Source organism: Lactuca sativa, chromosome 5 (assembly GCF_002870075.4).
Source record: "Lactuca sativa cultivar Salinas chromosome 5, Lsat_Salinas_v11, whole genome shotgun sequence".
Lineage (NCBI taxonomy): Eukaryota > Viridiplantae > Streptophyta > Magnoliopsida > Asterales > Asteraceae > Lactuca > Lactuca sativa.
In genome coordinates this window covers 369,670,896-369,693,798 of record NC_056627.2, presented here as the reverse complement: position 1 = coordinate 369,693,798, position 22,903 = coordinate 369,670,896, and the positions used below count along the sequence as shown (strand labels likewise).

Genomic DNA, 22,903 nt, shown 5'->3' with positions numbered 1-22,903 from the left:
AGTGTTTATGAACTAGTTTTGAGCATTGGAATAAACCCGCGCTTGCTGGAATCACCTTATGGAATATGATATAAAAGGTGATCGCAAGACGATAATATCATATAGTCTTAAAACCTATATATATGGTTTATTATTTGTTAATTGATTGTACATTGATAATACGAAAACGCATCAGTAACTTGGTGTTATAAAACGTATTGTTGTGTATAGTTGGTTAATGAATAAGTAAATGCATATAAGTCGAAGTTTATCTGTAACTTTTATCTAAGAAGGTAAAAACGATATCTCGGCCGCTCGATGATTTGATTTGACTTATGTGCTGGGCCCGGTCAGAACTGAATTGATGTGTTCGATTAAGTTCTATGTCAAATAAATCAGAGATCGAGAAACCTAAATGCTTGACTAACCATTCCATAGGATTGTCAGCATGATATCTAACAGAGGACTGTACGTTCCCTTATCTAAAGGACAAGATTGATTAGATCAGAGTTGACAGCGTCTTTGAGAGCTACGATTGCAAACCGAATTGTACTTGTGCATATAGTTACTAGACTTATCCAAGTGGGAGACTGTTGGAATAGTGTCTAAGGCTGCAACTATATTAGACAAGTATTTGACCCGGTTGTGCATGGTCATTTTGGGTTGCCTTCACCATAGCAACTTGATAGGATGATTTATTAAGAGAGAGTAAATATTATTAATATATTATGAGAATAATATAATGAATAATATATTTGTTATTTGATTAATATAAGTCATAGAATTAATTTGGTGACTTAAAGAGATTAATTAAATAAAGGGGTATAAACTGTCAGTTGTTTGATAGTTAAACTTTAGACTGTAAATCCATTGGGATATGCTTTGGACGAATTCTATGAGATATAGGATAGCTAAAATCGTCCAAAGGCTTATCTATGGAATGGATTTGGATAGCCTTAAGAGAAGATTATCCAATTAGGGTTTAGGTTGTAACCCTTAAGGAGTCTACAAGTATAAATGGACCCCATGACATAGGGAATTCGACACATCTCCTAAAGTAAGAGAAACCTGGCCGAATTCCTCCCCTCTCCTCTCTCCTAAATCATTCTTCTTGCTATTGGTGTTTGTAAGCCATTAGAGGAGTGACATTTGTGACTCTAGAAGCTCCAAGACCTCAAGATCAACAAGGAACTCAAAGGTATGATTCTAGATCTGTTTCAATGTTGTTATTTAACCTAATCAGTCATTAGAAGACTTGGATTCAAAGCATGTTTATTAGAAAGCCTAGATCCAAGCATTAGGGTTTTGCATGCGCACATAGGAAAGTTCTTATGGCTAAAACCCATCAGATACTACTAGGGAGATTTTCACCATCTGTTCTTTAGAACCTTAACTACATCTAGAAATTTTTGTGGATGATTTTGACCTAGAGAAACCCCAAAGAGACGCTAGAGAGAATTGGCTATCCAGAGAGATCTACTCTGAAAATCTACATTCATCACCACCCAAAGCTCCTTCAACATCACCATCTTTGCTGCCTTACACCACTAAAACTAGAACCTCATTCCACCTCCTACCACCCTCCAAATACCCACTCCAACCTCATCAAATCTCCTCAAAACACCCTATACCTGTATACAAATACATGACCCATGCATTTTGCATTGTTTTGTAAACAACCCATTTTACATGAAAATAAACTTTGTGTTACTTATCAAATATAGGATTGACCTATGAACAAATAGAGACACAATCTATTAAGATCCAGTCCAACCCTAAGCCAGTTCAGTCATTTATTTGACGAATCTACTTGATAGACCAGTCGTTCCATCAGTCCAGTTCTAAACTAGTTTAGTCAATTTATTGACGAACCTACTTGATATATATTCATATATATATATATATATATATATATATATATATATATATATATATATATATATATATATACACACACACACACACACACACACATATATATTGTATTATAGCTTTACGTCATTTAAATACAATCATTTATATTACTTATAACTTTACGTCATTTAAATATAGTCATTTATATTACTTATAGCTTTACATCATTTAAATACAATCATTTATTTTATTTATAGCTTTAAGTCATTTAAATATATTTATTTATATTATTATAGCTTTCAGTCATTTATAGGTTTTATATTTATATTTATTCCGCAATTCTTAATCTTTATATATCCGCATCTTATATCCTTAATTTATATATCTGTCACACAGTAACTGGTATCCTAGCCTTTATTTGTGGTGATTAGATCATATATTTTCAACAGGGAAAATACAAGAAATATTTGGAATATTTACATAAATGTTTGCATGTTTCATTCCTATGTCGAATATAAAGCATTATTTGCATGAAATATAGCTATCACTAGTTTTTAGAACATTTATTTGTGGTATGTCAGTTTTGAGATGTAAAACTAAGAAAAAGAAAACATAAACTATGTTATATATTCATAAGAAAAAGATATGATCACTAAACTACAAAGACTAAGATTTTCTTTGGACAAAATATGATATTTCTAGTAAAAATGGTTATAACCTAGTTATTATACCATTTTTGTGGGATAAAAACCAAAAATATGTTGTTTTGGTCATGCATTTTGAAACTAGACAAAATATCAAGGAGTTAGTTTTACAAAAAGAAAATTCAAGAATCTATCATTTTATTTAAATATGGATTTTTAAACAAAAATGGACTTTTTATATCAATTTTTCATACATGTGTTAGATGTAAGTTTTTATGATATAATCTTTTAAAAACATCTAGACAAGATAACTATTAAGTATTTATATAAATGGAATTAACAAAACATTCATAATAAACTATAATTAGTATAATTTGGGAATCATATATATACTATACTACCATTTTGGATGAATTATATACTTACTTAAAGGTATCAATATTTTTACACTATATGGCTCCTATAGAAGAGTAATACTTTCATTGAGGGTTTCATTACACTAGACGTAAACCGGCTAATACAAATTTGTGAGACAAGCCTTCACCGTTCCTACCAGAGTACACACTAAAGTCCTGAATTATAACCAAAGTCTAGGTAAGAGAGCATGACACTTGTGTATATATCTATATGGGATTGAAAACCTCACACCTAAATTGTTAGCTACAGTTAGACCGGCAGGTCTAGGGTGACAAATGTCTAACATTCCGATGCCTAAAGAACGTCCTAGTAGGCCACTAGTCTCTAGCATGGTTATAATAACTCACATGGGGTGTTAACAATACATTTGGTTTACGGGGTTAACATAAAATCAATTAGTTTTATATAAAGATAGATCTTCATAATACTACTTTCCAGTACAACACTACTTATATTTTTGGTCTTCGGTTTAAGACTTACACCTCATTTTAAAAAAAATATTGGATTTTCTGAAAGCACACTATATCATTCATACAAGGAAAAATTACTGTTGTTGTTGACACTTTTTAAAAACCGTTTGTATTCTCAGAAAATCAGTAAACAAGTAACCTAAAGGGTTTTGAGGATGTGGCGTCGCCGCGTCACATTATTTACTTTTGAACATATGTATTTAACATCAAGTAAACATTGTTTTGTGTACAATGTAAACTTTTTAATTATCAATGCAATGGTTGTATGACTTTGATCACTATTATTCATTTGTTATGATATTGTACATGAAGACATCCACCCCAGTCATTTCCGCCGTTCTGGTTTGGGGGCGTGACAATTTTGAATATTAAATAACTAAACAATAGATAAAGGGTAGATTAGGAAATTCACCTAGAAAAATAAGCGGGAATAGAAGCTTGAGGGGGCTGAGCAATTGCCACATGGCAATTGTGTACTATTTTATTAGAATTTGAGATTTGAGAAGGGGTACTAATATAGGGGTAACCTGGTCAGTGTACATATCAAGAACTCCATAAGCTAAAATAATAACCAATTACAGTTTATAAATATTATGAAAGATGACTAACTTGGTCGATCCATAGGTAACAACCATCTTTCAATTCATCTGCATAACAACATAACATATTGCAAGCTATAGCTTTTTCCTCAAGGACACTGGTTTTTCTCCTATTCTTTTATCACCAAGTGTAATACATATTCTGGAATGACTTCATTGTAGTCGTAGTTGTGATGTTAATTGTCATGTTAATTGCAAATTGAGCAAAAAGTCATGATAGACCAGTTCAGCACAATACGTGTTCCTAATGACTCCAACAACAGATAGATTTAATATAGCTAAATAGTAATAAACATCTAAGGTCTATACCATTAGAGTGAAAATGAATACTTACTTGAAATCTAGGGTTATGCTTCCAAATGTTTTTTTAGGTTTCTGACTTCTCGTGTCCCCCAAAACCTACAAATATTAGATGTATAACCTAGGTTCTCATGGAGGTTAGGATTCAAAAAGGATTTTCTTAGGCGTTAGCCTTTTTTTTTATATATAAGAAGTTGACGCAAGGGCCTGCTCTCAGCCAAAGGATGTTCAACAGCAAGCCCATATGTCACTTGATTCAAAACATGTAATTTTGCAATTTTACAAATAAGGAGATGGATAGAAAAAAGATTAGTGATGGTGAGCGGGGTTTTTGGAGGTGAAGCTAACCTAATATCAAATCATTTCTCTCTTAGACTCTTCTGGATATCATCGATTCATGATTTATGTTTTTTTTTTGGCTTCGACTCTTCATATATCTCCTATTTATGATTCTTATTAAATTGGAATCAAAACTTGATAAGATTTAAAATTGAACCCATAAGAGATTTGAATAAAAAATAGAGTCGGTCAATCAAAACTGTCAAAATCAGAAAACCATTTTAACAAACAAAATGCTTGAATTAATGAGAAGATATCCATAGGGATTTGATGTTGATAATAACACACACACACACACTTTGGTGAAGGAGATGGATGAAAAAGGTATTTACAATGTGGGATTGAAGAATAAAGTAACAAAAAAATGAACAAAAGATGTTTGAATGATTGCAACAACAAAAGGAGAATCGTAAACAGATGCAAGGGCTAATTCATGAAACCTAAATAATTAGGTAAATCTGAATCAGAAAACATACCAAATACATCAATCTTGCTTATTATCATGAGAATCCCGATAATTTGGGAGTTGATTTCCTTGACTATAGTTAAGAAAGAAGCCGAATTGAAGAGTACAAAAGAAATGGGCACGGGGTATACAATAGGTGAAGGGCATTTACGGAAATTCGCATTGAAAAACTGAGTGGGAAAATAAGATTTAGGGAGACGGAACAATTGCCATATGGAAAAATTGGTTTTATATATTAGATTAGGGGATATAATTTATTACTTATGTTTACTCTATTCTATTTAAAAAAAAATTTCTACGGAAAACAGACATAGACTTCTAAACTCAAAATAATAATGTTTTATATAACAACCGGTAAACTGAATGTTAGCCTTATAGATGGTCATAATAATGATTGTAAAGTGGTGGCTTTTATGCCAAAGAAATAAAGTTGCGATCAAAATGAAAAACACCCTATAGTATAGTGGCTTTTATGCTATTTGTGATTAATAATATAAATCATAATATCATTTTCATCTTCCTATTTTTAAATGAATGATTTTGTTACATGTAATTTCCATAAACTATTTTTTTATAAAAGTGAATTCCTCATATACCCTTCCTTTTTTCCTCTTATATTTTACACTATGTTATAACTCGTGGAAACCACAGTTAATATGTATAAAAGGCTAATGCCAAGAAAACTCTTTTATTTTCACATTGTATTTTGAAGAAAAAAAAATACAAATTATACCATTGTAGTACCCATATTTTGAGTATGGTGAGGGTATATTTGACAATATTGTAAGAGTAGACTTTTCCTTGTGACCAGTCCCTAGAGTAACCATGATGCGCTTGAAAAAAGCTCAACAACTTTCTTGAAACTTTGTGAACAACTCTACATGTCTTTTCATTAATAACAATTTTTTTTCACATAAAACACCTTAAAAATACATGGATTACAAAATATTGTCTTATAGTCGTCCTTGCAATCGTGAATTGTGAGTTAAATAATGTCATTACATGAGTAGAATGCCTTACAAGTTTCAAAATGTGTTGGGCCATACAATGCATACTGAGAACAATCAAGAATCTGATTAACTTCCATCACTATATCAATAACATTTGTTGTTGGAAATTTCTTAAGAATGCCACATGGAGAAATCGAGTGAAGAAATACATCCAATGAACCGATAAATATATAAATATTCAACCATTGACATCAACAACTGGTGCAATTCCAACATATAAACATGAAAAACAATGGCTCTATTTAATAACATGACATACAATTTCCCATTATTTCTATAGAGGTAATAATAATTTTGTTCCCTAATCAGTTAAGATCTTGAATTGCCATTGCACACAGTCCCCCTTGATTACTCAACACCTGTAATTGTCAATATAAAAATTAAAGTAAGAAAAAGAGCAAAAAAGGAGAGCTGATATCTCCAGTACTATCAAAACAAAATAGAATCACAATGATCACGACATGGACTAAAAAGCATGTGATGTTTTCCCTACAAACACAAATAAACTGCTCTTTCAACATATGAAGAAAAGTAGTTTTGTCGGCATCACGAAGTCTTAGAATCTGAGCAAACCTTTCTTTTCCATTAACTACTATAATTTAAATCTATTTAACCAAATTAATCAACTACATGAACACGAAGGTTTTGGTTTAAGACGTAACACTGAAAAAATAATTATAAATTGTTAACAATGGTCATATTGATCAACAAAGGATCTTCAAATACAATCACAAGTTTGTAAAATTGGGAAAACTAAATGCATAACTAAATGAGAAATCAAAAGAAAACAAAGATTGAGATAGGGAAGGCAGAATGTGAACTACGTACAAACCTACCTATTTATTTTAAATTAGGACATTCCTGATTTCTTGCCATGTAATTCAACTATGCTTGCAGATTTAGTGGGATATCAGAATCGGTGACAAAAAGAGCTAGCATTTGAGCAGGAAAAAAATGGTGAATAAAAAAGCAATACGTGTGATTATACTACCAGGAAGGAAGTAACTAAATAATTCTACATGTATTTAATATGCATTCCCTGGTATCAATTCGAGAACAAAATGTAACATAAAACAAACATTAGATATAATGCACTTGTATGAGGGTTACCAATGCACTATGTTCATATAAGATATAGTCCAAAGCATATCTAAATATTCAATGGAAATACTTCATATAAGTTAATTAATAGAGAATGCCCTATATTGAAACATATATTGTACAGAGGTAAAAGGAACAACACTAACAACCCTTTGCAATTTAGTAACTATAGTCATCATATTCATCTTCGAATCTCTCTGTAACATGTCTACACAAACAAATCTTAAGCCAAAAAGAAAATGAGAAAGTCACATTTACATAAACTAATCAACAAAAAGTATAAGACATAAAGCATAAAGAATTGAAAAAATAGAGATTCCGGTTCTTTAAGCTGGTAACAAAACCACCTAATAATCTCTTTTATGCACACAAGATGCTCTCAATTAATGTATGAAACAGATGAAAAAAGAAAAGCTGGTAGTAAGAATAGAAATCCAAATACATACCAGAAAGAAAGGCCACCTGACCTCTATTCAGCCAGTTGGTCCATTTTATGCAAAATGGTCACCATTATAAGAGTTTTAACATACCGAGTCCTTATTTTCGATCCCCATCCCAGGTCTTGGTATCTGAAAATGAAATGAAATATGTACATAGCTTTATCAAAGGACTTCACATATGTAAAAGATCAAAAGTAACAAAGAGGCATTCTCATTAGCATGTAAATATATCAATAAATCCGTTTATGGAAAAAACCAAGAGATGAAGATACATAAGTTGCCTCAAACTTTCTTTGAGACATTTCATCGAACACCTGATATGCATACTTTTAGATTCATCAATGATTTTATGGATATTAAACATCAATCATCAACAGGGGCGGAGACAATGAGGGGGCTGTCGGGTGCTCTTCCCTACATCAGTTTATTATAACCCTACAAAAAGACGTTTTCAAATGACAGTCACGAGATTAAATCCAAAATCATGCTATAGTTCGAGATTTCTAAATTGAAAAGACACAAAACACATAATGGTAGGAAATAAAAGCCATGCAAAACAAAATACTTTTGTCACCTATTTTGTCGAACACCTTACGTGCATATTCCAAATAACCGCAATTCATATACATATTGATTAAATGGTTGCTTACGTAAGGGTTGGGAAATGAAGACATTTCGATTGTTCTTGTCGAACATGTAGGCTGTAGTGATATATACCTTGGCAAGCAACCATTGCATGCACACTTCTGGAAGAAAGTAACTTATGTTTATTGGATATGATCGATGTTATGAACCTTTGAGAATATATATCAGAAATTTGTGAGGAAGAAAGACACATATCAACATCGATGAACTGATTACAAATTTAGGTTGAGAACATTTGTCGTTTCCATATTTATTGCAGTTATTTTGGTATAAGATAAAACTATTCAAAATTGAAATGCTGATTTATAATAATGATATGATTGTCGACTTCATTAATGAGCAAAAGAGCGGTAAATCAATTTAGCAATGCTGGAGGAATTGTCACGTGGAAAAATAGGGGTTTAAAAGGGGGACATGTGGCACCTTAGAGAGGTTTTTATTAGAAAGAAACATGTTATATATTAGGGAAAACCTTATACAAACCCTACATATTTTCATCTGATTCTTAAAAAAACAATTATATTATTTTTTAGCAAATAAAAACCCTTATTTTTTTCTCAAAGTCTCGTATAAGTCTTTTTGACCTTAGAAAAACCCAATCTGTTTTTATCTAAACATTAAAAAAACGACTATATTATTTTTTTAATACATCAAAACCCTTAGATTTTTTGAAAATTTCTAATATAATGAATTGTAACCATCAAATCGTTGAGAATGGATTACCTAACATTTTTTGGTATCCAACGTTTATTGAACTCAAAGCTTTAAATTAGACATTTTAAAAAATATAAGGGTTTAAATGTACAAAAAAATAATATAGTGATTTTTTTAAGGATCGGATGAAAATGTATTAGGTTTTCCCTATATATTATTTTCATAGTAAAATTATATTAAATCCCATAAAATTGACATGTTTTCTAAAATTTTGAATTTCGTTTATCATCTTCCTTTTTATCCCTCTGCCTTGACATAATCACATATAATCAACAACCTATATTGACTTTCCAAGTGAAGCCGATCAATCAACAACTAAATCAATATTTCTTCCTTTGAAAATTTTGCATTACGAAAATGTTTAATTTGCCCCAAATTGATGATTTTCTTCTTCTTTTCACTCAAATCCGCCATCCACTACATCCTCAAGATCACAGTTTTTTTTGGTTAAATTTTGGTAGAAGGAAAGACGAGACATTAATTTGTAATGTTGGTGCCATCGATGATAGAAGGGTTAATACCATTTTGCATCCATGTAAAACCAAGCAGTAATGATAGGTGTATTGAGAAAAATAAAAATAAAATTTGAATAAAAATTACTGATACTTTTTTTTTTTTGAAAAACCGAGAGTTTGATTTTTCTATTTTAAGAAAACAAAATTTTGTTATTACACTTTGATTTTTTTTTTTTTGTCTTAATATTGAAAAAAAAAGAGAATAGAACCACGTTTTGTTTTAATACATCGTTTATGTAATATATATAAATTTTTTGCTTGATTAATTATTTGAGTTATATTTTTTTGTTACATATAACTCTATAAAAATAAACTTTTTTATCAAAAATTCAACAAATATTTTATGTATTTCATCTTAAAAATCAGACCTAAGTTTTTAAGTTTGCCTTTTTACCCGCTTTACAAATTTTGGGAGGCATTTTAAAAAAATAAAACATAAAATATTGCTTGGCACACGATACAACATTTTTATTCCTGTTTTGAAAAAGACATTTGTACCGATTCTAAACATGTAAATCGGTGAAAAAAGGAAATCAATTGGTTTGTATAGTAAAATAAATAGGTCTTACTTATCCGAAAAAAGATCAACACGTTTGGTTATTATTTGAAACTAGGTGTGAGACCCGTGTATTATACGGGTTGATTTAAAAAAAGATTAAACATTAAAATATAAACATAAAATATTTTTAATGCACAACTTTAAAATAAGAAAGGAAGAAACGTATTTATTGCAATTAAAAATCATATATATGATATTTAATATATTACATATATATGTATAGGGAGAATTTCATATATGCCAAAAATTAAAACAAACCAAAAATTGACAAATGGATAATATTTATTCTAAAAATACCACAAAATGACAAGTGTCAAAACTAATAACAGATTGACATGTGGCAAAAAAACATTCATTTATTAAGGAGGATAAATCGGATAAACCGATAAAACATTAGGTTATTCTTTGAAATAATTCTTATCTATTGTGAATTTGTGATTAATATTGTAAGATACAGTGGAAAAGGGAAAACGGAAAAATCATATGTGATTTGCATGTAAATCACATGTGAATCGCATGTGATTCATATGTCAATCATATGAAAATCACATATGTATTTTTGTGAGTGTTTTTGCATCAATCATTTTTTTTATTTTATTGTTGATTTGGAAGAAATTGTGGTGAATATTGAATAGGTGAAGAATGATAAATTGAAGAAAATAAGGAAATATTGACACGAGGACATGAAAATGCTTTGAAATTTGTAGCATTTTTATTTTTTATATTTCATTTTTGTATTGAATAAAATACTTGTACTATTATGTTTATAGATTAATTAATAAAAATGAGATTTTTTTGATTTACTTACGAATATTATAGTATAAGAAATATACATATATGCATTTGAAAAAAATATGCATATACGCACCTAAAAATTTACTTTTTTTTTTTTAAAAAAAAATACAGTTTTTTTTTTTTTGAAAAAAATATAACTTTCTTTAAAAAACTTGCAGTGTTTTTGAAAAATTTGCAGTTTTTTTTATTTAAAAATGAAGTTTTTTATTTTTTTATTTTTTTTATTTTTTAAATATTGTAGTTTTCATTAGAAAAATTGCAGTTTTTTGAAAAAAATACATTTTTTTTTAAAAATATTATTTTCAAAAATTCATATTTTCTATAAAAAATTAAAAAATATGCATTTTAAAAAAAGCGAAAAACACTATATTTAAAAAAATCTGAAGATTTGATTTATGATGTAAATTTTTAGACATTTATATTAATATATTTAATAACACAAAAAAATTAAACGTTAAATGAGATTGGTAAGATGACGATCATGTCCTTAATGAATTATTTTTGATCCAACGCTCCACTTTTAATTCTCGGGTTCTCGAGAAGATATGAGTTCTCAACCGATCTTTTATATATATATATATATATATATATATATATATATATATATATATATATATATATATATATATATATATATATATGTGTGTGTGTGTGTGTGTGTGTAATGTTAGTGTCATCGATGATAGAAGGGTTAATGGTTGGGTTGTCGAAATATTCATCCCTCTCAATAATCGTTGGTCATATAGTCCAATTGATAACTGGTTAGACTATTTTTCTCTCTTTATTGTGTTTAAATTGTATGTATCCTGTGCAAATTTCAAATTACATTAAATATCGTTAAAATCGTTGGCAATATTAACTAATTCATTGTTAACTTTTAGTTTCGAGGTGAAATTTATTGTCATTAATGGTGACACAAGAGTTAGAAGTTTAATTAGTTTTATTGAATATTTATTTTCATTTCTAGAGTATCGGAGAGCATCGAGATGGAAAATGAATATAATCAATCTCTATGAAGATATGGTTTTGGCTTGCTCCAAGTTATAAATGGTTTCCCATTTTCAGATATGTTTGCTCGTAAAGATGTTTACTTTTTATTTTTTTAACATTTTTTATCCATTTTTCATCACATTATGTTCTGTTATAGTGATAGTGAGAAAATTCCATCATCTTTTCAAGAAATGTGTAGATTATTTTCTTCAAATTTGCTCTTCGTATGATCATTCGTTTATCAAAGATCCATCTATATGAATTCAACCACAAGGCCATTCAAAAATATGGTAATTAGCTCCTTTACCATTCATTTGGCTGGTCTTTAGATGTTGAAAGTTTGATGTGTGTTTTTTTGTACAATGTGATTATATCTCAAATGATTATTCCAAAAAATTAAATAGCGATTTAATAATATTTGATTTGAGTTGTGTTTGATGACCAATTGTTTGCATGTGGATAACTTGATAAATCTTGGGACGGTGGCATATGTATCGATCCGTGATGGGTAAAACCATAAAAGGTTTATAGGATGACACTATTGATTCAATAGCGAGCATCAAAGGTATATTTATGAATTTTATGATTACGAAGCTATTAATTAGTATAACTTCTCTGCCTACTACATCATACTATCAAAATTTTAGGCATGAATTGTGTTAAACGATGTTCTAAACTAAACTTGAAAGTGAAGTCCAAACTTAAAAAAAATTTGTATGGATGTGTTTCTTCATTGCTATCAAGTGTTGGAACTGATTTCAAAAACTTGGTATTTTTTTAGTTTTTTTTATAATAATGGTTTACACACTAATTTAAGTTGCAATTTAGTTACTAATATCAAGGTACCAGAATAGGTCTTTATTCCTAGCAAATTATTACCCGTTTCTATTTAACTACAAGCATACGTTTTTTTACCTTTCATAAAGACGACGCATAATGAAAATACAATGCTGAAAAAACATTGGCGTTTTCCAACATAAATCTAAGTGGAATGATCTTTGAATGGTCCTGATGTTGTAAACATTTAGGTTTGCTTAAGTAGATCGATTTGATTTTGTTTGTGTGTTTGTGGATATATGTCTGGATATTTGTAATGATCATGCTACAAGGCCATTCATTGCGTTGTTTGGTGTAGGTGAATCATATTGAAATATCGTGATATGATGCCTAATTAAAGCGGCTTATTAGTTATTTCTATTACTTCAAAACCTGGTTCAAAAGGTGCACAAAACATGAACCATTTTAATTACACACGTTGGAAAGACGTGACGAAAGCTTAAAAAAGACTGATTTATACGTAAACTACCTATGGAATGATACTTTCACATTGATTATCTTTTATTGGTATTATAATTATTTTGTTATTTTATATTTTGTCGGTGGAGATGTAGTTTTTGTGAAGGAAACATTATATCTAAAGTACATCAATGAAAATTAAATTTTACATTTATATAATTACGGTCAACACATCTAAGTTTTCAAATAAATAAATGTTTGCAAATTTATTATTATCTTTAAGGTTTATTAACTTTCAAAGTTGTTTTAAGTTGTCCCGTGTGGTACACCTATTATAATCTAGTTATATATAATAATTAATAAATATTTGGATCGAACATTATAAAGTTTTGCATCCATGTAAAACCAAGCAGTAATGATAGGTGTATTGAGAAAAATAAAAATAAAATTTGAATAAAAATAACTTATATTTTTTTTTTTTTGAAAAACCGAGAGTTTGATTTTTCTATTTTAAGAAAACAAAATTTTGTTATTACACTTTGATTTTTTTGTCTTAATATTGAAAAAAAGAGAATAGAACCACGTTTTGTTTTAATACATCGTTTATGTAATATATATATATATATATATATATATATATATATATATATATATATATATATATATATATATATATATATATATATATATATATATATATATATATATATAAATTTTTTGCTTGATTAATTATTTGAGTTATATTTTTTTTTGTTACATATAACTCTAAAAAAAATAAACTTTTTATCAAAAATTCAACAAATATATTATGTATTTCATCTTAAAAATCAGACCTATGTTTTTAAGTTTGCCTTTTTACCCGTTTTACAAATTTTGGGAGGCATTTTATAAAAATAAAACATAAAATATTGGTTGGCACACGATACAACATTTTTATTCCTACTTTGAAAAAGACATTTGTACCGATTCTAAACATGTAAATCGGTGAAAAAAGGATATCGATTGGTTTGTATAGTAAAATAAATAGGTCTTAATTATCCAAAAAAAGATCAACACCTTTGGTTATTATTTGAAATAATTCGGATAAACCGATAAAACATTAGGTTATTCTTTGAAATAATTCTTATCAATTGTGAATTTGTGATTAATATTGTAACATACATTGGAAAAGGGAAAACGGAAAAATCAAAAGGACGGAAAAAACGAAAACTGAATGAAAATTTATCCAAAACACAAACACAAATGGCTTATTCGGGGGCTAGAAACCAAATAGTTTAGGTTCGGTTTCGGTTTTTGTCAAAACCGAGCCGAGCCGATGTGTCCTCACCCTCATATAAGAATAAGAAATGCCACCAAGTATACACTACTACACCAAACATAAACAGTTGCATAGAAACTTAATTTGACCCATTTTATTTCCTAGAGTTATATTAAGGGCCATCAACCTGCAGGTTAATTTCCTGTAGGACCTGAATCAGTAGCAGTTTTTGCACGAACTTGCCTTGGGGTCTCGTCCTCGATGTCTCTTTTCTTCTTCTTTGGGTTCATGGATCCGGTAGAGAGAGCTTCCAATGCTTTTGCAGTCGGCACACGGTTTCTTGCATTCGGAACAACCTCTTGATCTGTATCAGCACCATCAATATCCTTCAACTGATGATCAGGTTGGTTGGTTAGCGTTTCATGCAAAACAATACCTCCATCTGAATCATGAGTGGCTGCAGGGCTGTTGGAGTAGTCTTGTATGGTTTCTCCTGAAACACAAGATGAAAACGAGTCTTGCACATGATCAGTAGGTTCTGTATCAGATTCAGTATCAGACATCATACTTCTGAGTTTAGTAGTTTTAACAATCCCATCCTCCTCATGGGCGAAACTCACGTCCACAATTCTACATTGAATATCATCTTGTCTCACAGGTGAGTTCACCGGGCTGTCTGGGATAGGTTCGGCTTCATCAGGTTCAAGAAGCTCGGGCTCTGATGCAACCTTATCCAGAACATCCTTAAAAGACTCAAAATACTGGACTCCTTTTTCTAGTGCCCTTCTAGAAAACTTTTGGATGCCAGGTGGAAGAAACACCGACGGTCTCTTGGAGTTTTGGAAGGCATAGTTTATAGTCTTCTCCGAGTGCCATCCTCTTGCTAAAAGCCGAGGCCAAACAGCTTCCCAGAAAACTTCACTTAATTTCGGTTTGTTTAATTCATCCCCCTGGTAATTCAAAAGATCGATGATTTGTTCTGTGTTAAGAGATGAGTATTCAGGGTGAAGAATCCTTTTTTTCACCGGTTTCTTTGCTCTGCGGTCACTAAGATCTCGCTTTCCTTTACCAATGCCTATGGATTCTATAAGAAGATCAGTGCCCACAATATCCCTTACACTGAATACATATCTCTCAAACGAGACTACTCCATCTTCATACATTTTGCTAGCCTGAAAGAGAGCCAAACTCATCAACAAAATCAAATTTTCATCGAGAACACGCAAGGATAAATTACACCATATTTAGTCCCTATTTTTAAAAATTAACTTGGATCGTCCTTCGTTTGCTTAAAATGTGCATGTTTCGTCCGTCCTTCGTTTGCTTAAAATGTGCATGTTTCGTCCCTGATATGCGTTTTTGTTGCGTATGTAGTCCATGACAAATATAAAATGACCATAATGCCCTTTGTGTATTTCTTTTCCTATTAATTTAATGTTATTATTATTATTATTATTATTTTTAATTAAAAAAAGAAATGTGGTCCCACCTACCCCACCTTTTTAAGATTGTTAATCTAATTTATGTTTTTTTTTCTCTCAATTTCTATATAGGATACCGGAAACATTTACCACCACCACCATATATCTAAACTACAACCGGTAACATCTCCACTTCCTCCCGTGTGCCGCCGTCACCTACCGCCATCTCACATCTTTGTCTAAAACCCTAAAAAAACTACCTAAATCTGCGTCTCCGTCACCATCAAAAACTTCAATATTTATAAACGCCTTACCTTCTTTGGAACTATCACGTAGCCGTGACTGCTGCCTCGCCGGAGAAGGTGACCTCTTCTTCAGATCTTGACCATCGTAGTCTCTATCGCCATTGCCTTCATCTTCGTGAAAACCTTCGTCATCTCAAAATTACAACATCTCAGATCTACACCTTCTTCGTCGCTACCTGTTCTCTTAAAACTTCATCGATGGGCTCACAGATCGGGAGACAAGGGTGGTAGTTCGTCAAAGCTTATATATCTAGTGGACGATTTGCACCATGTTTGTCGTAGAGGTGAGTTGCTTCGAACCTTCATCGTCTCAAGGTTGTAACGTCGTTGCCTTCATCATCTTAGGGTTCCGATCTGAGGATTATGTAACTCCGTCGCCTAGGGTTTCAAATGCCGCCTATGTTTTGGGTTTGGTTTGGTTAAGTGGCGTTGGACAGTCGTTTCCAGTGGTTCATGAGGTATTAGAGGTGAAATGTGGAGGTACTAGCTTTTAAAGAGGGGATATGTAAGAGAGAGAGAGAGAGAGAGGTATGTGTATGTGTGTGTGAGAGAGAGAAAAAGATGAATATAAGTTGTAGTTTCCGATGGTTTTCGGTGTTGATGGATGGTGGCCGGAGGTGGCTGGTGGATAGAGGTGGATGGTGGCTGGGGGTGACTGGTAGTGTTGTAGTTGTCGGTGGTCGATGGCTAAAGGGGTTTGAGTTAATTTAAGGGGTTGTTTCCTTTTCTAAAAATTATAATTAATAAAAAAATAATAGATTCGTTATAAACAAATCCATAAATAATTAATAAATAACAAATAAATGGAAAATAAATCAAAAAAGAATAAACAAGGGCAAAATAGTTTTTTTTTTTATGCGTGGAGGGACTAAGCATTCAAGAAAAAACATACACAGGGACTGTCCAAGTAGATTTTAAATATAGAGACCAAACATGCTTTCTGACACCTACACGACGGACGATTGGTGTAATTTACCCTAAATGCAAGAAGCAAGATATATTCCGCAGTGGATACTAAATTAATACATGACATTCATCTTTCCTTAAATTAACTAAATCCTACTGCAATAATGATTTGACCGTTAAAGATTTTCATTAGAAGAATCGAAGATAAAACACACGCAATCTTACAAATACTTAAACATGCAACCGTAAAGATGCATGATCCATCCAACTGAAGTTCATGAAAATGTTGATATTTTTAGATAAAAATTTGTAAGCTTTTTACCACGTCGAGTTTTCTAGAAAATGTATGCATTTGGTTAGTGAAAGAAAAGCTACATTGATCATATACGATATACAAGTCCTGATGTGTGAACAATCTTGTAGCAAATATTACGCTGAAGCAAGTCTACTAAAATCATTAGTAAAAAGGTGAAAAAGAATCTAAATATCTAGCTATATCCTTTTAGTTAGTGTAGTAAATGGTCCACGTACATCAGCATATATTAAACCTAGCATGTGAGTCACGTAAAGATCATACCTGTTTCAAACTAGTTATGCTTGTGTCCGTGACACGAGGAAATAAACGAAAGAAAAGCTCATCTTGCCTCCAATCACTGAAAATAATTTTCCCAGGCATGGTCATTTTGTTTCCCTTCATTTTCTTATACCTTAACCATTTTTTGTGTTCATCTGTTTTATAAAACTTTCCATAATAATAAGATAGCACATTTCGCATGCCTTTATTACCTATGAATCTGTTCACAACACCAAAATTCTTGCCAAATATATATAAAGCAAGAACAAAACTATGATGTTCATATGGGCTCAAAGATTCAATTGATGAAACTGGAACCGGAAGTAAACTAGATTTACCCTTTGCTTTGGCTTGATTTTTGATGCTTTTTCCTTTGCTCTTAGGTTGATCTTGAATCCAAGCCACCGGAATTGAGTGGCCAAACATAAGTTTCTCTTCAATATCAATCTCTCTATCATGAGAAGATGGCAATACTATGAGTTGCAAACGCTCGTTTTCTGTCATCAAATGAGGGATTTGTGCCTGGTATTCATCTCCAATTCTGGTCTTTGTTACAGGCTCTCCAAAAATGTCTTCAGGAGCAGAAGATTGTTCCAATTGGAGCCACTGAACAGGTTGATATGCATCTTCCATTTTGCCATCCATCTGATCAAATCTACATCAATCAAGATGATGTAATTAGCTCCAAATGTCAACTGGAATACATGGTTAAATCTCATAATGCTATATTTGAACAACAAATTAACCACCTAAGAGATGTCCTTGATCATGCTAACATACACAAAGTTACGAACACCTTGTTTTAAATGCTTTAGTTATGTTTCATAGAGACGTTAAAGAAAGTACGTTATGCGGTATCCATGTAGGCAATCAAAAAGAAAATATTTGTATACTAAGAGTATCTAGTTCTTAAACATAGCTTATGTATCCTTAAAAAGAAGTGTCTCTAATCTGAGTCTTTAATTAAGGGCATTGAAACAAACAATTATGCATATGCTAAGATTGAAACTCATGACTCTCAGATATGTGGAATCCTAGATTTTCTCTCCAAAAGATCCCTTGAGTAGAGAAGAGATACTTCGAGTCTAGTTGATGTATGGAACTCAGCACAACATTTATGAGATTGAAGTAAATGTGTATTGAGACCCTGAAGTGCTAAACGAGGCTCTGATACAATGTTAAATTTTAAAGATAAAAAATATGTTCTCTTATAGATAGAATGTTTAGGTACCAAAACCACTATGTAAAAGCACCTAAAAGACAATAAAATCATAAATAACTTAATTCTATATAAATTGCACTAGAAATGGCAAAGATTCAAATGGCACGCTTGTGGTTTCCCTTGAGCAATCAACTTTGAGGGGAACTAAATAGTTCTTGCATTAACAATAAATTGAAATTTAGTTCTAAAACAAAACCATTGAGACAATGTTCTAATTAATTAGGTCTCGTTAGATTTACTCCGCCTGAGAGACGTTATGTCTCATCAAACCTAACGAGAAGCAAAATTTCACTCAGCCTTCATTCATGTGATCTACTATACCACCTTTTGCATGTCCGAACTTTTCTGAATTTTAAGAAAGCTAATTGTTCACTGTTGTGATGCTTATTTATTAATCCTTACAAGAGTTGTGACCATACCATTCTTCTCTAAACAACTCTAACAATCAAAGTAAAGAAATTCAGATGACCAGCATCAACAAACGATAATGCTTAATTAGATCCATTCTTGAATCCAACTCCATGACAAAAATTAACATCATTACAAGAACACATGCGAAGAGCCATAAAAAAATAAGACTTTTGGGGACAATTAAAAATAGTGTAATATAAGAAAAAATGAAAGCATTTCTATTGAACACAGATAGTAATATATTCAACCTACATCTTCCTGATAGTTCCACAACCCACTAATCAATCCATGTTCCGAATTCAGCCTATAATTAGTTAGATTACTACAATAACGAAGTAAAATGTGGAAAAGATAAGGAAAAAGGCTACTTAATGAGCCTTGCGTAAGAACTTAAATATAACAAAACCCACGTGAAAACGCAAATCTACACAAATCGGTTCTCATCTATGTGCATCAAATTAATTCAATCCTTTTTAGTGATTATATGCAGATTTCAATTGTTAAGCACACATGGATTATGAACTCGCAACAAAAAAAGGTAAATAACAACAAATGCAAGTAACAAAACACTTCGAAACTGTGGTTGATACGATAAAAAACAATAATGCAAGCAACAAAACACTTCGAAACTGTTGTTGATGATCATAAGAAGATCGTATGAACCAGTATACCTTTCAGATGGGTACAATATTTAGTGCAGTTCGTATAGTGTTCTTTGGGGACTTTGCGCGAGAGGAGGGAGGTGGGTGATAAGGAAAGTTTAGAGAGAATAAGGTTTTGGACTAAAAAATTTCGTATGTAATTTGAGTTGACTAGGATATTATTAAATGCATATTTTCAATATATCTATGAGATCATACTGTTGGATTATAGTTATTAATTGCATTCTATTCTTTTTCTTTTAACAGCATTTATTGTTACGACATTATGTTAGATATTTAAAAGTATGTGCTGAATTTTATCAAAAAATAAATAAATAAATAATAAATAAAAACAGGAAAAATTATAATAATTCTATCTCAGCATTTACCATAATTCGAAAAACAAGAAAAAAATATTGCAACCTTACCTGACCTTCCAAATAAATAAATAATGCACCCTTACCTGGTTCTTAGTTGTCAATGTCCATTTACCACATTTTTCAAACAAAATTGTCATGAAACAACCGGTTTTCTCAAAATTTTAGTTTGAATTTCATAATGGTTTTGAAAGTAAAATTTCTAAATATAAAATGTCAAACAAAATTTGTTATTCTTTAATACGAGTAACTTCAAAAATATTCTTCTGTTCATCTTCAATCATAAATGCAGTTGTTTAAAAATTTGTAGTGTATATATATATATATATATATATATATATATATATATATATATATATATATATATATATATATATATATATATATATTAATTATAGCAAAAAGTTATATATATAACAAAGATTAAATAGGAAAGAAAATTATGGTAGCATGGTAATATATATATATATATATATATATATATATATATATATATATATATATATATATATATACTCGTAAACAAACAAAATGAATAATTAGCAACTTAAATGTAAGATTATTCACAAGAAAAAAACTCCCAAAAACAACACCTTTGTGATTAATCTTAAGTAAATCAAGAAAAAATTTCACCACCAAGATGTTTTTTTCTGGATTTTTATTGTGACTCATGTTATTTTTGATTGATATAGTGATTCATTTGTTTTGTTCGTCTAACAAATATGTTAAAAAAAAACTTTTTACCTTCCTACCAAAAGTTCCTAAATGATATATATATATATATATATATATATATATATATATATATATATATATATATATATATATATATATATATATAAGGATATAAACATTTTCTTTAAATAATTAAAAAATTTTATAAAAAAAATTTCGTTCTTCAAGATAAAAAACTTTATAGAGGTTTATTATATATATATATATATATATATATATATATATATATATATATATATATATATATATATATATATATATATTACTCAATCTAAGGTTTTTAGAATTGAAAGAAAGTATAATTTTCTCTCCCTTAATTATAGAAAAACAACTTTTTCAACCCATGCACCCTCACGAATTGAAACTTTTATTTTCTATAATTAACATTGCTAACTTGCAATTCTTATCATAATTATCATGCTCCCACTAACATGATCATTATTAGCGTAACACTTCTGCTCCCACTAGCTTTGACATGTATCCAGAAAACAATTGGACTTGTAGAGGTCAATACTAGATTGATTTGATAAGACTTTATCAAAATCATACACCTTATCTTAGATAGCTCACAGGTGTGTCTAAACAATTTCAGAACTATGAAAAGGGATGTCATAATCATAGTCTCAATTGTTTAGACCTTTGCTATCTACTTCAAATCTACTTGGTGGAAGTGTTTCCTCACCATCATTTTCATGAATCGGAGAGAAACCTTATGACCCTTAGATTTTATGGTATATATGTTCCTTTCCATGTGATTTTTTTTGTCAAAACCATAATCACAAGACAAGATTAGTGACACTTCCAAATTCATATGGACTGAACTTGTGCAATCTTAATTTCTTGCCACCTGGCAGGTCAAGGGCATGCCATTGCTTCCAAGTTGGTATGCAGCCAATTGAGAACTCTAAGAACTCATATGCAAAGCCAACTTTAACTGGAATGGGCATAGAAATAGAAATATGTCAACTACAGGTTTTTTTTTCTTGATTAGATCTTGAAATTATTTTTAGGATCTTTAAGACTCCCACTGTCCTCTTGACGTATAAGACTATCTTGCCAAATATTCAAGAGATAGTGTGGATTCTTTATCAAGACAAACGCTTCACACAATTGGCCTAAGTTGGTCTTTGTTTTATCCAAAACATCACAACTTGCCAATTTCAAATGTACAAGAGTAGGACACTTTTACTCTTACATTTGACAAGTGTTTTAAACCTTTCTTTAGGATATGTCACTCAACTTACAGTCTTGGAGTATGACTCTAAGACTTGTTTTGGAACGAAGTATGACTCATCTTTTTGATTTGACCACTTCAACAATTCATAGCTTCTCCTCTTAGCCATCAGAATGCACTTAGAGGATGAATTGTGATAAGGCCTCTTAATCATTAAGATGATCATATAACATGATACTAAAGTACTCTCCCATCTTTTCATATTTGAGAAACTTTTATTCTTCTGACTAATTTGATTCTTCTCATTCGTTCTGCCATACATCGAAAATTTTCCAATGTATCAGAATTACACTTAAGCCTATAATGTAACACCGTAAAAATTAGAACAACTTTTCACTTTTGAAAAACACATTTTTAATTAAACAATTCGTTCACAAAACGTCATAACATCAAGTTTTCAAATCACAATGCCTCCCAAGATCAAAATACATCCAATTCCCATATGTGTGTACGAATCAAGCCGGCGCCTTCCCGCGGTCATCACTGGTACCTGAAACACATAACACTGAACACTGTAAGCATAAGCTTAGTGTGTTTCCCCAAAATACCACAATAATCACATAATAGCCACTCGAGGCTGTAACTCTGTTGACCCTCTGGTCAATGTGCTCAGTGGGGCCCTCCAGCCCCAACTCTCGGTGGGCCCTCTGGACCTAGCTCTAGAGACCCGAAAGTCCCAACTTTGTAACTCTGAATCATGCATATCACATACAATAAATCACAACACATAATAACATGCAATCACA

General features: G+C 30.8%; 1 protein-coding gene and 1 long non-coding RNA gene across 2 annotated transcripts; both read right to left on the bottom strand.

Annotated features, from left to right (window-relative positions):
* Positions 1-6,226: 6,226 nt before the first annotated feature.
* Positions 6,227-8,504, bottom strand: LOC122198191 (uncharacterized). The gene is made up of 3 exons (XR_008224188.1): positions 7,947-8,504; positions 7,626-7,748; positions 6,227-6,437 (listed from the first exon to the last, which is right to left on the bottom strand). It is a non-coding gene; the product is annotated as an uncharacterized LOC122198191 (long non-coding RNA).
* A 6,021-nt stretch (positions 8,505-14,525) lies between these two features.
* On the bottom strand, positions 14,526-18,170 carry LOC128126177 (uncharacterized). The gene is made up of 3 exons (XM_052763949.1): positions 17,750-18,170; positions 17,541-17,692; positions 14,526-15,503 (listed from the first exon to the last, which is right to left on the bottom strand). The coding sequence occupies exons 1-3, from the start codon at positions 18,168-18,170 to the stop codon at positions 14,526-14,528; spliced, it is 1,551 nt and encodes a 516-aa protein (XP_052619909.1).
* Between the last annotated feature and the right edge of the window lie 4,733 nt (positions 18,171-22,903).

What these genes read in the sequence shown, in the direction of transcription:
- LOC128126177 (XM_052763949.1), bottom strand. Translation starts at nt 18,170, where the DNA reads ATGGAAGATGCATATCAACCTGTTCAGTGGCTCCAATTGGAACAATCT. An exon ending in TGTTGTGAACAGATTCATAG is followed by an intron (nt 17,693 to 17,749) that starts GTAATAAAGGCA and finishes TTTATAAAACAG; the next exon opens with ATGAACACAAAAAATGGTTA. An exon ending in GCATAACTAGTTTGAAACAG is followed by an intron (nt 15,504 to 17,540) that starts GTATGATCTTTA and finishes GCTCTCTTTCAG; the next exon opens with GCTAGCAAAATGTATGAAGA.